Below are 18,256 nucleotides of genomic sequence, written 5' to 3'. Positions count from 1 at the left end.
GTTCTAAATCTCTAATAATTAGAGAAATGCAAATCAAAACAACTCTGAGGTATCACCTCACACCTAGCAGATTGGCTAAAATGAAAGAAGGGGAGAGTAATGAATGCTGGAGGGAATGTGGCAAAATTGGGACATTAATGCATTGCTGGTGGAGCTGGGAACTGATCCAACCATTCTGGCTGGCAATTTGGAGCTATGCTCAAAGGGCTATAAAAGAATGCCTGTCCTTTGATCCAGCCATACCACTGTTGGGTTTGTACCCCAAAGAGATCATAGATAAACAGACTTGTACGAAAATATTTATAGCTGCGCTTTTTGTAGTGGCAAAGAACTGGAAAAGGAGGGTATGTCCTTCAATTGGGGAATGGCTGAACAAACTGTGGTATATGCTGGTGATGGAATACTATTGTGCTAAAAGGAATAATAAACTGGAGGAGTTCCAGGTGAACTGGAAAGACCTCCAGGAACTGATGCAGAGCGAAAGGAGCAGAGCCAGAAGAACATGAGGCGGACATGATTGGGGATGTGGACTCGAAACTACCACACCAATGCAACTAACAACAATATGGAAATAGGCCCTGAACAAGGACACATGTTACAACCAGTGGAAATGTGCGTCGGCCATGGGTGGGGGGAGAGCGGGGGGTGAAGGGGAAAGTAGGGGCATAAAGTATGTAAACAGGTTAAAAATGAATATTAATAAATGTTTAAAAAAAAAAAAGCATGTGGCACAAAATGGAGGTGAACAGCAAGAGCAAGGGTGATTGATTACCTGGAAAAATACTGAATGATGGAGAGATAAGAGGTCAGGAAGAAGATGAAGAACAGCTTTAGGTGTAGTAAACAACAGGTGGAGATGAAATAAGAGGTTGTGATCAGATAAAAGAATTTCATAGTTCTTGATCATGTAAATTGAAAACTTATGGGTAATGGGAAGATCAAGGGAACTTTTCTAGGCATGCTCAGAGCTCCTTATGATTTGTGACCTAAGTTGTTGTCCATGGCATATTACAGCTTCCAACACTAACTCAAAAGACTAAATATAAAGAATAAGCACTTACATCTATGATCAGATACTCCACCGGGAGGGGGCGGGCCAGCTGAGTGATCTCATTACCAAACTTATCTATGTCCTAAAAGAAAAAAATCAAGAGGTTAAGCACTGTTGATATAGGAACACTGAATGACAGGATATTTCTCCCTCATAGTAAGCCTTGTAATCATTTCAATTATTTTATAAGCTTCTGAAATGAGAGGAAAATCTGCATATTTTCACAATTGCTCCACCTACCATCATTTCTTGGAGCATTTTAAAACAGTCATAACATGATAAAGATGTACTACCACAGTAAGACATTATTGGAAGCATGAATTTAAACATTTCCCTGATCCCTTTCCAGTGGGTAGGAGAGTCCTGTGAGCTAAGCAAAAAAGCAGACAGATTAGTGATATGTGTCTCTTCCACTCAGGGTCACTTTGTACCCTTGTTGTCTTCTACAAGCAACATTTAATTTCCATTACCTAATCATTCCATTCACACCTCTGAAAACTTTCCTTTAAAAATTTTGATGAGTGGTAATAGATAAACATACATATAGACACACACATACAAAAAAATACACAGAACTAAAAAAAAAAATCTTCTGACAATCTGTCAAAGTCTAAACTTGTTTAGCTTTGTCAGATGCTTGGAACATAAAGTTTAATTATGGGGGAAAATGGCCAGCATATGTTCATTAATCATAACATGACAATTAGATCTGATTTATGTCAAACATTCTGAGTTCAAACATACCTCAAGAAATAAATTCATAAGAAATGATGCTTTTCATTAAAGATTCTGGGGGAGGGTCATTTTTCTATCTAAATGATCACTTATTATATAAATCATTCATTGAATTATATATAAATTACATATCCATAATTTCCAATTATAGAGCCTTATATAAAAGTTTATGTTATTGAAGCTTTCCTTCTGAGGTGTGCAATGTGGCTCAAAGATATCCAACATACTAGCATCTTTCCTGGAAGATGTTCAGAGAAGGTCAATACCTCTGCCTTCTGAGGCAATCATCACTAGATACTCAAGCTAAAAGAATCCAGTTATCTGAATGGGAAGTTTATGCGAACCTCTCTCATTTAAAATTTAATTTTATGGCATGAGGCCTTTCTATATATCCATATCTACATTCTATCTTAAACTGAGTTGCTCCCCAATTTTATCTTCTATCATTTGTTACTTCCACATTCACACAGATTTGAGTTATTCTCCCACCCCCAACCCAAGCCTGATATGTGGAATACACACTCCTTCCCCATCTCAATCTTTCAGAAAATTCTTCTCTTTCTTCAAGACCCAGCTCAACTTCCAGATGAAATTTAATTCTTAACTGATGCAAAGTAAAGGGTAGAACTAGAAGAACACTGCATACAATAACAATATTACTGATAATAAGGTGTGAAAGATGAAGCTACTCTGACTAATACAATGATCCACAACAATTCCAAAGGATTCAATGATGAAAAATGCTCCAGAGAGGATTCTGAACACAGACCAAAGCACATTTATTTATTCTACACCACCACTACTTCTCTCCCCCCCACCCATTCCTGGGGCAATGTGCCTAACATAGAAATAGAAATATTTTGCCTGACTTCATATGTATATTGGGCATGGTATTTCTTGCCGTCTCAATGGGTGGGGTAGGGTAGAGAGAGGAAGAGAATTTAGAACTGAAAATAAAAAATTTACAAATAACCCACTAGGATTCAAAGGCAAGTTTCTGGAAATGTGTCGCTTCTTTTCGTTTTCTTCCCCTCATAGCTGAAATTACTTTCCTACCAATCTGGGTAAGAATCATTTATCCATTCACATGACAGGTGGCTGTCTTTATGGGTTATTTTATAGCAGTCAGGGTGGCTGGGGGCATTAGTTTTCTCAGGTTCTATTGGTTTTGACAGGAGTAATCTAAGACATGGGACCTTTTGAGTGGGATCTCAGGGCCCCAAAAGAGGCAGATTCTAGATCGATGTGATATGATAGGCAGGAATCAAATCCAATCAAACTAAATCACTATTTCCAAAAATATGCTCTTGCCCTTACAAGAAATAACCTGTAACAACATACATAATTAGCCATCTGGAAATCATCTTCAAATCTAATTAAGTTCTAATATGCAGAAACAGTTTTCCAGCACCTGTTCACTTTAATCTTTCTTCCCCTCCAGGGATTTTCATGTTAAATGCCCCCTCTTCTCTTTTGTGTATGGCATGTGATTCCCTCTCAATTTAACTACCTAAGTGAACCCTGCTTCCTGCTCCCCAAAAAATAAGGGTACTTGAATCCCCCTCTCTTCCCTGGGGAAAAACAGGTAACTTTTATTTCTCCCTCTTCCTCTGCCTCAATGCCTTTGCTAGCCAATCCGTAACCTCATGTACCATTTTAAAAGGCAATTACATTTTATGGGCCTTAACAAATGTCAGACCGAGTACACTAGGAGGGAGATGTCTTAACTCTAAGTTTGGCAACCACCAAAGTGTCAACAATTTTATCTCCACTTGTAGCAAGATACAAGGAAGAGTCAGAAATCAAAGGTCCTTATTGCTAAGCTTCCCTGGCTCTATGTGCTGCTTGGAAGCAAAGGCACCAGATGGTGGGAATCAAGGAAAAAACAGCAGAGCGAGTGTATGTGTATCTGTGTGTCTATCTGGGGGGACCAAAAGCAGCCTGTGTTGAGACAAGAGAGCAGGAAACTGCAGACTGGACAGCACCATCTTGTTTTAGAAAAGGAGAACGAGATCTTTAAGACAGGACTTCTTTTCCATTGTACTAGTAAGAAGGGGAAACAAGTGGCATTCGCAGTTTCCTCTGGAATTTCCCAGCATAGAATCCAAAAGTAAAGTAGAAGAAGAGAACATAGGACATCCTAGGAAACACTCCATGAAAGCCTTAGGGTTAGTTCTTGCTAACAGCCTAAATTCATTTAGAGCACAAAGAACAAGATCCTTGCTGCCTCTCACATTTCTAGTTTAAAAGTAAGGCTCTGTATGACATGTTAAACAAAAAAAGATCATTTTTCATGAGAAAAAAAATCATCTTAACTCAACCTGTCAGAAATTCTCTATTTGACTTGACTAATTCTGAAATTTTCTATGAAGAATAAGGTGTAAACAGGATCTTCTGTGATGACAAGTATTTGCTCAAAAATTTGCACAGCTTGAGGAAACATGTTGTGATATGCATTGCTAAAAAAGTCATAAAATATTTATTGGATAACTTTTAATGTGCCTAGCACTGAGCAAAGCATTTAACTTAAGCATAAGCTCCCTCCTTACTGTGTTTAGAAGGCAAGGTCTTCAATATGTTCTCTGCTGCTAAAAAGCATGTAACACACTTAATGCTCAATAAATATTAAAGGTTCCTAATGGTTCAATTCAAACCCCAAATTTGTAGGTTAGACTCTATCCTCATCCAGAGTATTTTCCTCACCATCCTTCCTCTATTCCAAATACAGTTAGCTAAAATTACAAATACATGCTATAGTTTCAAATCTATTAAGTCAGACTTAGCAAGCCAGAAGTTGCTGCTTAAAGAATAGGAAGCTGATACTATTAAATAAAACTAGTAAAATCAATGACACCCAGAAATCAGACTGTATTACAAGCTCCTTTATGAGGTATTCTGAAATCAGCTATTCTCCCTGACAGTCTCCCTAAATTCAATTATTCAACCAAACATCACAAAAATTTTAAACTCCTTTTACTTTAGGGAGTCTGTAGGTCTGATTTGGACAGTGAAGAGAAAATAAATGCAGAGTAGCAAGATAATAAATACAAACTTCTAATTATGTTTCCCTGAATCTGAGATTCTGATGATGCCTGGATCTTATTTTCCTGTAAACTAAGCTTATATGAAAATTAATTTTTTAGAGGAAAGCATCTGGGGAAAAAATAGCATACACTGTAACATAGCAGGAGGGGTGAGCAATACTACTAGGGCTAAGTGCTATGATGCTGAGCAATGTTAATGTTTAGCAATGACACTAAACTACTTCCCATATGTTGTGGAGACATTCTTCCCTTAGTGAAATCTGAATAAAATGAGAGGTTCATTTTTCCTTCTGAACAGGAGAATCTTTTGTTTTGTTTTGTTTTTTAATTTTAAACCCTTAACTTCTGTGTATTGACTTATAGGTGGAAGATTGGTAAGGGTAGGCAATGGGGGTCAAGTGACTTGCCCAGGGTCACACAGCTAGGAAGTGTCTGAGGCCGGATTTGAACCTAGGACCTCCTGTCTCTAGGCCTGGCTCTCAATCCACTGAGCTACCCAGCTGCCCCGGAACAGGAGAATCTTAAAGAGCACCTTCCACATGGCCTCACTTATTACAGGGGCATTGGGAACAGATCCTTTCAGCTTCACACACACAGGGCTGGTAAGGTGTCCTATTATCACAAAGGCATTATGATAAGTATGATTAGACTAATACACTGGATGCCTCAGGATTACTTTCTTTTGTATAATTTAAACCAGACTATGTATTAGGTGATGTCATAAAAACATCTCAAGTACTTCCAGGTGACAAACTGTATCCAACACTGACTGAAGAGTTTCAACATATGCTTTCAATATGTTTACCATAATCTAGAGATAAAGCATACAAAATCATATTGTTCTCCACTAAGTTACATACAGTAAAGTCAGTATATACTCTTCTTCAGTGCCTGGCACATAGTAAGTAAGCACTTAAAAGCTCATTCATTCATTCTTTCATTCATGCTAAGTCTCCAACAAATGTTGAATATTCTTCATATTTCCTGGGACCCTTAATATGAGACACATTTCTGTAGAATTCTTGGCTATCAGGATCTGAATGTTGAAGAGGCTCAGACCTGTTGCATAAACTCAATATCACTCCTAGTCAATCAAAAAAGTCATATGAAAGCAAAAGCTTGGATAGGAGCAAACTGGTTGAATTTTTTTAAAAAGGAAAACATGTTCAATGAATCAATCCACAAGCAATTATTAAGCATCTACTATGTGCCAGACACTAGGAAACAGATACAAGGGTGAAAATCCCTACTCCCAGGAAAATTTAGATGTCAGCTATTCAGCCTAGAAAGAGTGCAACCTATATTCAATATTTTCTCCAGGGTCCTCATACTAGAGTAGTATAAATTTGAAAGGGCAAGCAAAAATTACATGTAAATTATTCACAACCTAGATCTAAAAGTTTGGAATCTGGGACATAAACACCCAAAAGGACCTGTATCAAAGACACACTTATATGAGTTTCCTTTGGATAACTAAATGAATGTCAGATATGTAACCTGATTAAAAAAAAAAAAAACAACTTGAATGGGTAAGAATGCTTAGAAGAATGCTTCATGTCCAAGGTATGGTTTGGAGTCTATAGATTGTTTATTGTAATTAAAAGACCAGTCTTTTAACAAAATGTAATTCTACTGGACTTTAATAAAGAATTATAGATGTAAAAACACTGCAGGAAAACAGTCAAAATGAAACTTTCCAGAGTTTGAAATGTGACTGAAAATTTTTAAAAAAATTTTTTAAATTGTAAGGTAAGGACCTTACAATCAATACTGTGTATTGGTTCCAAGGCAAGAGTGTTAAGGGCTAGGCAATGGGGGTTAAGTGACTTGCCCAGGGTCACACAGCTAGAAAAATATCTTAGACTGACCAAATTTGAACTCAGGACCTCCCATTTCTAGACCTGGCTCTCAATCCACTGAGCCACCTAGCTGCCTCCAAGACTGAAATTTAACAGGTAATATACCTCTTGAAGCTGATACCCAACATAAGGTCCACCGTCTTACAAAAACAAAACAAAACCTACCAAATAGTATTTCTGGAATAGGCAAATGCCTTTTCTTGAAGGAACAGTCCCTTGATTATTTGTCTATTTATTTAAAGAGAGGGATTTAAATAGACTTTATTTTAACAAGTCAAAATCTTAACTGTGCTAGAACTTTATAAATTTCTGATCCCATGAGATCACCATGGAAACATTAAAAGGATATGATTAATAAACTCACTGATATAGTGGAGTAGACTCCAAACAGGGAATGCAGACTAGAGTTTATGGTTAGAAGGGGCAGATTCTGAATCACAAGATGTCAAAAGGATGGGGGATTGCTCCCCTTCATTTGCTCTTCTAATAATGTCTAGGTTAGATAAAATAAAGCCAGCTGCATGAGAACATTTAGGAAGTGGGGAGTTAAGTCAATAGTCATACCTGTTAGATTCAGATTCGGGGGGGGGGGGGGGACACAAGAGGCCTAAGAGTGGGCCTAGACATGGCTGTGGAAGGTTACGAGTGAGAGAGGGAAAGTGGGTTTGGCAAGACCCACCATGGACATGAGTGAGTGGTGAATGCATACTAGACAAAATGGACCCCTTGTATTAAGTTATCATCTCATGGCAAGGTCTCTAGCCACAAAAGTAGCAATAAAATGGCATTTTATTATAAGGATGACACTTTTACTTACTGTTGATATTGAAAGCTGTATTTTTAAAGTTAATACAAGAAAAGGCTACAAAAGTATTTGCATAACATAAATGTTTTCATGTTTTACTTTCCTCCTCCTTGCTGCCACCCCCCCCCATCAATTTTAGGTAATATTTAGACCTCCAAATCCAGTGGAACATTTGATATTACTAAAATAAAATCTTATCTTGCCACTAACAGAGAAAGCTATCAAGGGAATAGCATACATTAAAAGGAAATAGGGAAAGAAGCTTGAAATTAAGAATTTAAGAGTTCTGCAACAAAAGGCATAGAAATATTTATTTTGTCACTCTATATTCATATTAAACAATATAAAAAATACACTCAACTTGAATACGGTTGCTCAAATTAGTTCTCAGAATTCACTATTTCTTAAAGGAACCAAAGGGTACTCAAGAAGAAATCCTCCAAAGAAAACACTTTGCCCTTTTGGTTTTCAGTCCATTGACTGGAAAACTTGATTGAAATGGGCTAACAAATCTAAGTGAATAGTTGATCTTCAGGTTGTAAAAATGGGTCAAAACTACTTAACTACATGCATACCTTTTACAGGATAGGCAACATTCTTTTGAATGGTTCACCCATTCAATGACTAGCCCCTCAAACTGGATGCTAATTTAATGAGTTTTCATGTATAAATACTCCTGTCTCAAAAGGCATGAAGGTCTGTCTGTTCTATCAAGGTTGATAAGATAGCTACACAAAAGCAGCAAAGACAAAAAGCTTTTTCTCAGAGAATAAGACTTACAAAAAGGCTTATTAAGTGTTTTCCTGTAACTGATATAGAAGCCATTTCTTCCTCTGTTCTCCTCAGACTTACAGCTAGAGGCTATCAGAATGATTCAGCCACAGGGGATGAGTCTCACTGTAAGTTTCAGCTTTAATTTTTTTAAATGGGTGGGACAAGGCAGAGTCTTAAATTCTTCCAGAAGCATACAGACAACATAACTTACAAGAAAAAACATGTCTGTCACCTTTGAAGCCCTTCTTTGCTTACTAGCACTAGCTCTTCCACCTCACACTTTTAATTATTTCTCCCAGCTGTATTGTGATTGCTACCACTATTTTAGACTTCTGCATCAATACTAATTCAAAGACAATTCAAAAGTAAAACTTACAATCCCAAAAGCTTATTATTATTATTATTATTATTTAGAAAATAATCTAAAGGGAAAGTAAAGCTAATCTAAGAGCAATGAACCACTTTTCCTTAGAGCAAGATTTTTTTTACTTCCTAAAACTACTTGCACAATTTATTTCTATACAATTTAAGTTTTAACAATTCAACATCTACTTCTAATTGAGGACAAAAATAAATCTTCCCCATAAGTTATGTTTCAGAAGGCAAAAAGTATTCATTCTTGAAAACACAAAGGCTGCTCAAAAAATGAGAAACACAAAAGAATATTTAGTGGATAGACCTACTTCAGCCTACACTACCAACTTCTTAAGATTCCCCTGTTAACAGGGGAATCAATGCTATAGATCAGTGGTTTCCAAACTTTTTTGGCCTACCGCCCCCTTTCCAAAAAAAATATTACTTAGCCCCCTGGAAATTATTTTTTTTTTAAATTTTAATAGGAAAGATAAATGCACCTGTGGCCATCACTGCTTCCCTGGATTGCTGCAACACCCCCAGGGGGCAGTAGCGCCCACTTTGGGAATCACTGCTATACATGATCAAAGATGCATAAGACTGACTAAAGCTTAGTGATTCCTCAGCAAATGAGATGTGGTGCCCTAAGTGACTAAGGAGAATGTATCTGGAAAACTCAAGACCTTCTTCACCCATACTTCTCTTGATTATATGAACTTACAAGAGCCCTTCTTATACTTTAAAAACAAAACTAGCAGCTTTCCAAAGGCTCATTAACATTCAGAATAACTTACCCATTAAGTACCTAACCCAGAAAATATTTTAAATTCAGCATACTGAATTTCAGGAACACCAAGGACAACCAAATCTTCAATAAAGTTTTCATGTAGCTTATTAAAAATACAATCAACCAGGACTTGTAATGAAACATGTATCCTCACCCAAAGTTCATACACTAATAAGTCATCAAAAAAATTTGTCACAGCATGGAAATTTCCACAGAATGTTCTGTCTTGTTCATATCATTTGCTGTAAAGCAGGAATTCTTAATCTTTTTGTATTATGGACCTCTTTGGCAGCCCAGTGAAGCCTAAGGAGTTTCTCAAAATGTTTTTAAATGTAAAACAAATCATAGGATTACAAAGGAAACTAATCCTATTTAAATTAAGTTAATAGAAATAATTTTTTTTAAGTTCACAGACTCTGGATTAACAGCCCCCACTTTAGAATGAAAATTGACAGATACCAAAGTTCTAAAATGTAGGTTAATTTGTCTCATGAAATTAAGAAAGAGTACATCAGATTACATTATGACCAAGAAGGTGGTCTAAAATGGGTTAAATGGCACCCACATCTAAACAATGGGTTGGTAGTTATCAAAATCTTCATCCTTCAAGTTGTATCCAAGAAGAGGAAGATAAGAACAATACAGGAAGTAAACCAGCTACAATCACAAAGATACCATCCTTGTGGGCAGCTGGGTGGCTCAGTGGATTGAGAGTCAGGTTCAGAGATGGGAGGTCTTGGGTTGAAATCTGGTCTCAGACACTTCCTAACTGTGTGACCCTGGATAAGTCACTTAACCCCCATTGCCAGGCCCTAAATGGAAGGTAAGGGTTTAAAAAAAAACAAACAAATAAACAAAGATACCATCCTTAAACTTCATTAAGAAATAGATATCTAGAATATAAGACCAAAGGGATGTCACAGAACTTCAAAGGACCATGGGGACAGAAAAGATTGAGGCAATATAAACTTTATTTCCTTGTGATTAGCTATAATGCTCAATAGCATTTGAAGCAAAACAGAAAAAAAAAACACTCATATCACATAAACAAAATGGAATTGTTTCATATACAATGGACTCAAATCAATGCTGAATATTTTCCAATCCTGTCATTCTCCTTGAAGAGAACAGAAAAAAAATGCAAATACTATTAAGTATTATTTAGTAGCATTGTCCTACTCCCAGTTACAAGGGTACTCAACTAATTTTTATCATCCTAACAACAGATCTTTCTTTTTTACCAGTAACCACAGAAATCTAAGGACAAACTCGAGAACAGGAAAAATCAAGGACGAAGGTAAATTTCACAAATGGAACCAGAGGATGAAAATGACATATTAAAGAGTAGCAAATGGAATTCACATTACATTTTATTTCTTAAGTCTCTAAAAAAAAATCTTTTCTTTTAAGTGTCTATTTTTATTCTAGGAAGAGAACTATGGCTGCAGAGGTAGTCTCATTTTTTAAAAAATGATATCAAACATTAAATATCTAAGAAAAGAGTATATTCTGCCAACCAAATTCCCAGGTGGAAAGCATTTTAGCTATGCCAGATAATCCACTGTTTTGCTAATTGTTTAAACCTAATGATATTTTAAATAATTTTAAAATTTATACTAGAATTGAGAATTCAGGTCAAATTTTAGCTTCTTTTAGAAGATCATAATTCCTAATACTATTCTATCATATTTCATAAATATATATGCTTTGATATTTTATAAGACCTCCTATTTGGAGGAATCTTAAGAGGGGTTTAATAGTTTGGTTTTTTAACCACACCATTTTTACTGGTCAAAAGAAGCTGAAAATATGTATGAAATTCAGATCCTAGTGGATAACTACCAAAAACTGACCAAATAATTAATTCAGGATTTTTGCTGAAAAAACAACAATCAGAGAAGATTGTATAGCCAGTTGTAATCCTGAGGCTTTTATAATATCTTAGTTCATGAGGAAGATTTCTAATGGTTAATTGTGGCAGACAAATCGCTAATCACTCAATAAATAGATCTAAGTATTTCCAAATGAAGACAACTGTCCCCATTAGATAAAATTCTTGCTATAAACTTCATATTTCTTGTTACCTTATAGAACACATCAGGCACATATTGCTCACTGCTGGATTCCTTGGCATAACCCAACTCAGGTGCATCTCGACATGGCAACAAGCATTCATCCCGAACCAATGCCATGCACTGATTAGATACCTGGTAACCCTCAAAATGAACTTGGTTGTCTGGACCACCTGGAAAAGAAAGCAACCTTCAGAACAAATTCATTGCTAGCAAACATACATAAAAAAAAAACTCACTGACTGCTCTGTTCATCATCTTATTCAAAAAGGAAAGATAATCTCACAACTGAACTTAGTTCCATGTGTATTTTTGTGAAACCCTAAAGAATTTTGTATTACAACTAAAAAAAGTGTGCGTCTCCCCATCCCCAGGCACACAATACTATGTAAAGATTACTATAAACATATTTTCAGGTCAGACATAAGCTATAGTCAGTGGCACTCTCTTGTGGCCTGGGGGAACATAAGTAAACCAATCCTCTCAATCATCTACCTAATGTTGTGCTCCTTCTGGCACCAGGGTGTATACAGCTGAGAAACTACAAATGTCAGAAAAACCCATCTCTTCAAAGAATATGGGGGGAAAAAAATCACAGAATAGGAAGTATCAACTGTACCCTATGCAGAGCATAGTAGTAGTCCTATGCAGAGCAAGCTACTCTTTTGCCCCTCTCCTCAAAACAAAAACAGAACTATGGAATTTAAAATGAGGTTCAGGACATAGTAGCTTACATTTATAGTATAGTGATTTATATGCATCATCACACTGAATCCTCACCATAGCCCTATAAAGAAACATTATTTCCATTTTATAGAAGAAATGGAGCCCAGAGGAGTTAAATTATTTGCAGAAAGTCCCAATGAGAAAGGCATAAAGATGAAATTTGCACCCAGGTCTTCTGACTGCCCAGTTCAGCTCTCTTTTTTCAGTACATCATCCTGCCCAAGAGCATAAAAGCTGTTATTAAGTATACTGGAATAAGTTCAATCTCTATAACAAAAATGATTAAGAAGAGTATAAATGGGGACAGCTAGATGGCTCAGTGGATACAGAGCTGGACCTAGAGACAAAAGGTCCTGGGTTCAAATCTGGCCTCAGATACTTCCTAGCTATGTAACTTTGAGCAAATTATTTAACCCTCATCACCTAGCTCTAATTAGAGTACTGATTCTTTTTTTTTTTTTTAAACCCTTACCTTCTGTCTTGGAATCAATACTGTATATTGGTTCCAAGAAGAGTGGTAAGGGCTAAGGCAATGTGGATAAAATGACTTGCCCAGCTAGAAAGTGTCTGAGGCCAAATTTGAACCTAGGACCTCCCGTCTCTAGGCTTGGCTCTCAATCCACTGAGTCGCCCAGCTGGCCCCTATAGTACTGATTCTAAGATAGAAGGCATGGGTTTTTAAAAAAGTGGTATTTTAAAAAACCCTTAGTTCACAGGCAAACAAACCTTTTGGAAGATGGAAAGTTAACAACACAGTATTATAAAACAGGGATCTCTGTCTGCCTACTTAGGGAAAGGCATCATACAAAAACAAAAATTATCTCTTTCAGTGACAGCTCTGACCCATTCTCTCTGGATGTCCTTGGAAAACCACTCTATTTGTTTCACTTTGTTCTGTCACAGAAATAGAGGGAACTATATTTACAAGGATATGATGTGACTTGCAAGACTATCACCTTCTATAAGCCTACACTGATTTCAGTGTTATGTGTTAAACTAATTAGAGACCTAAGCCCAGACTCTCAAATGCAAGGTCTTTAGGGGAATACTTAGAGGGAAATTGTTGTCTGCATCCAAATGAATGGCAACTCCTAAAGGTCAAGGAATGTGATATGTATGTACTATTCCTAGTACAAAGTGGCTATTCAATGATTAAACCACATATAAGAATATGAGGTTTTACTTGCATGAAGAGAAGGGCAAGAATGGGATGGATTCATAGGAGGAAAAGAGAAGGAAGTCCACATGGCTAACATTTTAATCTAGGTGTCTATAACCTGAAGTAGTCTCCAATAAGTAATGGGACATTAGAGAAGACAAGAGAAAACAGAAGGCCAGAAAGAAACAGACAAACAGGACAGCTTTGGAAGTCACATAGAGAATTTATTATATACATAAAAAGAAAAAAAGTTGTATGAAACAGAAATATACAATTTCATATACAATCCCCTTTTTCTGTTCTACTCTGTGGAAATGTTCAATTTATTTGTTGTTAAATTCTGAATAAGGGAGAAAAAACATTTTTTAAGAAAGAGGAATTGGCATCAAAAGGTTTGAGTCTGAACATTCCCTTGATGGCTTTATTTAACATTAGTCATTTAAAATTCTGGAGCCTCAGTTTCCTCAAATGTAAAATAGGAATAATAGTTCTTATACTATCTATCATATAAGGATGATACTTATAGACTAAAATGTATTTGCAGAAATGTAATTTTGTTATGACCTACTATATTACTCTGTGTTCTTTCTTTTCTTTCTAAAAACCCATACTGTATATTGATTCTAAGGCAAAAGAGCAATAAAGAGGTAGGCAATTGGAGTTAAATAACAGCCAGGAAGTATCTAAGGTCATATTTGAACTCAGGACCTCCTGTGTCCAGACCTGGCTCTCTATTCCTACTGTGTTCTTTCAAGATGCTGTATCATTGAATCTACAGCTGAACTAGGTGACTAACTTCTACTCTTCCAATTTGAATTATTATCCAAGATCATTTTTAGCTCCAACTTATCCAGACAGTCTCTAAAAAAATAAAAATAAAATAAACAGCACCAAAAATAAATAAAAGAGAAGTAGATGCCAAAATGTTTTTACCAATTTATCTGTACCACCCATTGAAGAGTTACAGAAATTAAACTGAGAGCACAGAATTCTCACTCTGGCTTCAGGAGCTACTTTCTTGTTCTGTAAGATCAGTCAAATTCATTGAAAAGAGCTCTTCCACCACTGAAAGACTCAAACAGGAAATATTTTGCATATGGTCAAAGAAAGGGAAGACAAGGTAACAAATGCTAACAAACCTTATTCCTTTCAGAATCAAAGCCTCCTAATTCTATCAACCGGGGATTCATCCACTCTCATTTGGGCATTTATTAAAAGCAAAAAATAAAATCCTCATTAAATTAACGTAAAGAACAGTTTTATTTTCCTTATAATGAGAAATAGAATAATAAAATTAATTCACATCAAAGAGAAAAGTGCAGACCATCATACTATGAGCATTAACTCTCTGAGGCAGGTCCAACAGTTGCAAACTAAAGAACCTTCTCAAATCTGTACTTGTAGAATTGATGACCTCTGTCAAATGTCTATCAAGCAAATATCTAGTGACATGAGGAATGAAGTATTAAGAATACCACTCAGAGCAGGCTAGCTTATTAATAAATATATAGTAAAATGCATGTGTTTTGCAGCTTACAAAGCAGGCTGTTATGCACAACAACCCTATGAGATAGGTGATAATAGCCTTTTTACAAATGAGGAAACTAAGGCTAAAAGTGAAATGACTTGTCAAGTGCTAAGATTCAAACCAATCTCTCCTGACTGCAGGCCCAATGTGAAGGCATACAAGATTTCCAACTTAGAAGAGAGTTGTATTATAAATTGGCTTTTCAGATCTCAAGACCATTTCTACAGATAGAAAAAAAAAGTCATAAATGATTATTAGGTTCTCAGGCTAGCTCTCAAGAGTATATTTAACCTATAATGGAGTGGAACTATAATTGTGATACACTAATAAGTCCATTGGTGGAAGGGATACATGGAGGAGGAAGAAAAAGACCTTTTCCTTTCCTTTGTGGCCCAAAGCAAACTTTTTTAAAAAGCCAACTCTGGCATCCTTCCCTACCTTTCTTTACCCTTTCTCTCCTTTCTTTTCTGGCTTCTCTCCCTAGCCCCTCATTACTCTCACATCAGACAAGGTCCCTAATTTCCAAGTCCATAATAAGCCTCCTTTGAGTCTGCCATGTTTAAAGCTCTCCCATCCCTCCAAAAGGCTTTGTGCTTCAAATTTCCACTTTTCTACTCAAATTAAAATTGCCAGTCCCTCAGGGAAGCTGAACTATGCCAGGTATTAGAACAAAGACAATCTGATTGAAGTAATTCAAACAAATGTGAATGACTTCAAGTCCCTTAACCACTATGTGGTATTTGTATTTTTAAAGATATCTTTTAAAGTAAGATGTCTATCCATTGGAAAATAAACTATGGAACATGAAATATAATGGAATATTGCTGCAGTGCTATAAGAAATCTCAAATATGAAGAGTACAAGGAAAACTGGAATTGACAAAGTGAAACAAAACCAGTAAATAAATATAAGTGACAATAATGTAAACAGAAAGAACAAGAGAAGAAAATAATGAATGTTGCTTAACTCTAACGATTAACTTTGGCCCTAGAGAATAGAAGAAAAAAATGCACCTTTCCTCTTTCTCTGCAGAAATGGAGCAATAAGTATGAAACAATCCATAGATCATGGATATGTTTGATGAACTGACTATTTTCCTCTTTGGACAAAGGATGCTCTCAATCAGGAAGGAGTTAGAGATATACTTGAAAATGAAGGTGATATAAAAATAAAAGATAGCAATCAAAACTTTTAAAAATAAAAATAAAGAAAATGTTATTCACTCAAATGAATTTCTAATGAATATCATTTCAGTGGAACTGCCCAAGGCAATATGGCAACACTGGGGACCAAAAGCCATCACTTTCCTCAGCTTTCCTCTACAAACTATGGTTGTTTCTGATATGCTCCTCCCCATCTCCCACATGTGAGTCCTCAGGTGACCTCTAAGACCTTCCTGCTTTCTCATATTGGTTCTAGAGCAAGAGATGCAGTTGGGTGGAGAAGGCATGGCAAAAATAGTTGTCTGTATGGTGAGTCATAGATTTCCTCAATCTATTCGGGTTCCATATAAAAAAGAATTTAATTTAAACGAACTGAACTAGATTTTGAGTTCTGTGAAGGTAGAGATGTCTGCTTCCTCTGAAACTCCCCATGATGCCTACTACAGTAACTGCCCAGTATCCTATGGGTGCTTCATAAATATTTATTGATGATTTTGTAAATCAGGTCTCCAATCCAAAATTTAACTCCTTCCAAAACAGATGGTTTTATGTACTGCCCTTTTCTATAGTAGCATCACAAGAATCTTTGGAAGACATTTTGTGATACTCCTTAAAGGCCATCATCTTTTATAACTGTCCCATAAATGTAGATTTCTGTAAAAATGTATGGATATGGAGAAACTTACATACATACCTACATATATCTACAAACACACCCCTCCCAAAAAAATTCTTTGCTCCTGAAAAAGTTTTATGGAAATGGCATCCCAGAATGGCCACCACATTCAGGAAAAAAAAGGGGGGGAACAAGCTAGAACACAGAACAAGAGCATCAGTTTTCCCTTACTATGTGTGTTTTTTGGTGAACCACTATAAGAATGAGTGAGAATGTCTCACTGTTATTGGGGTGGTCAGACAAATTTCAGCAGCACTGGAAAACAATAAGTTACCATTCTCTCACACAGTTAGACTTCACATTCTTATTTCAAGGAGTGGGGAGAAACTGCCCAAATCCAAGGGAGATAAAAATTAATTTGCCAAAGGCAAGAATCTAATGGAGAGAGCTCAGGACCATGAGACCTAGGATGGATTCCCATGTTTGTCATTAATTGTGAAGGTGATTCTGATATGGTCATTTTCCTCTGCTGAATCTTGCTTGATAGGAAAATGGAGACTAACAACTCTCCCTCATTGGCCCATTATAAGACTGGATTAGGACCATGCTGCCAGTTAAATATAAAGAATTACTTAAGGGTATAAATACATTTAAATACACACAAACACAAAAACAGTAGAAACTGAAACACACACACACACAATAATGACAATACAATTATAAATTTGACTTTGAACCAGCTTATACCTGTAGCTACTGCAGTTACAAACTTGGATCCAAAATGACCATCTGGGGAAAGCCGACATATGTTGGGATGCTTGTTCTGGAAGTTTCCTGCAGTTATACATTCTTCTGCACTCAGAAAATATGTGTCCTAGGACAGAAGAACCCAAACGAATACATTCCTATTTCCTTTTCAACAGAACACAATATAAGGCAATGATGTCTAAGTATTAGACAAAATTCAATCTGATTCAACCACCATTTAGTAATCATCTACATGAATGGCACAATGCTAGATGAATACCTAGGCTACAAAGATAAAGAAATGCAGACAAAGCCCTCCAAGACAATTTAAGAAGGGAGAGATCACTTTTCACTGAGGGAATTGGGGAAGGAAAAAAACATCAATTACCTGTAGTGGACTTCCTCTTCTCTATTCATGTCTATTTATTTTCATCTTTTTCTTCCTTCAGAAACGTCTAGTTGATCCCTACCCAAATCTCTTGTGGCCCCTCAGTCTGAATGTGCACTTATATTCTAATGTACATTATATTTACTTGTGTCCACATCTAATTATACTGCAAGATCCTTAGGGGCACTGTCTGATTTTACTTTTATAACCCTTGCATGAAGCACAGTGTCTCACACAAAGTAGGTATTTAATGACTAGTGAATGACATTCACTGAAAATGACTACCCAGAACTGCTACTCTGAAACAGCATATATCTATCATTTCCCATGAATGCATGCAGATAAAAAGTACCTATTAAGGTAAAACTGGATCACATGCCATTATCAGAAAGAATCAATGACTCCAGCTCTAATTTATCATTAGGACTCCTTTGGAAAATAATTTAAT

General features: G+C 36.3%; 1 protein-coding gene across 1 annotated transcript in view; it reads right to left on the bottom strand.

Moving 5' to 3' along the window:
* NPLOC4 (NPL4 homolog, ubiquitin recognition factor) overlaps positions 1–18,256 on the bottom strand; it is a 60,765-nt gene that overhangs the window by 20,584 nt on the left and 21,925 nt on the right. Inside the window, exons 11-13 of the mRNA XM_044672747.1 lie at positions 17,421–17,547; positions 11,494–11,654; positions 1,062–1,133 (exon numbers count right to left, since the gene is read on the bottom strand). Of these exons, the coding sequence (XP_044528682.1) occupies positions 1,062–1,133; positions 11,494–11,654; positions 17,421–17,547 (360 nt within the window). The remainder of the gene's footprint in view (positions 1–1,061; positions 1,134–11,493; positions 11,655–17,420; positions 17,548–18,256) is intronic.

This window comes from Gracilinanus agilis, chromosome 4 (assembly GCF_016433145.1).
Source record: "Gracilinanus agilis isolate LMUSP501 chromosome 4, AgileGrace, whole genome shotgun sequence".
In the NCBI taxonomy this organism is placed as follows: domain Eukaryota; kingdom Metazoa; phylum Chordata; class Mammalia; order Didelphimorphia; family Didelphidae; genus Gracilinanus; species Gracilinanus agilis.
This window is presented reverse-complemented; position numbering and strand designations above follow the sequence as displayed.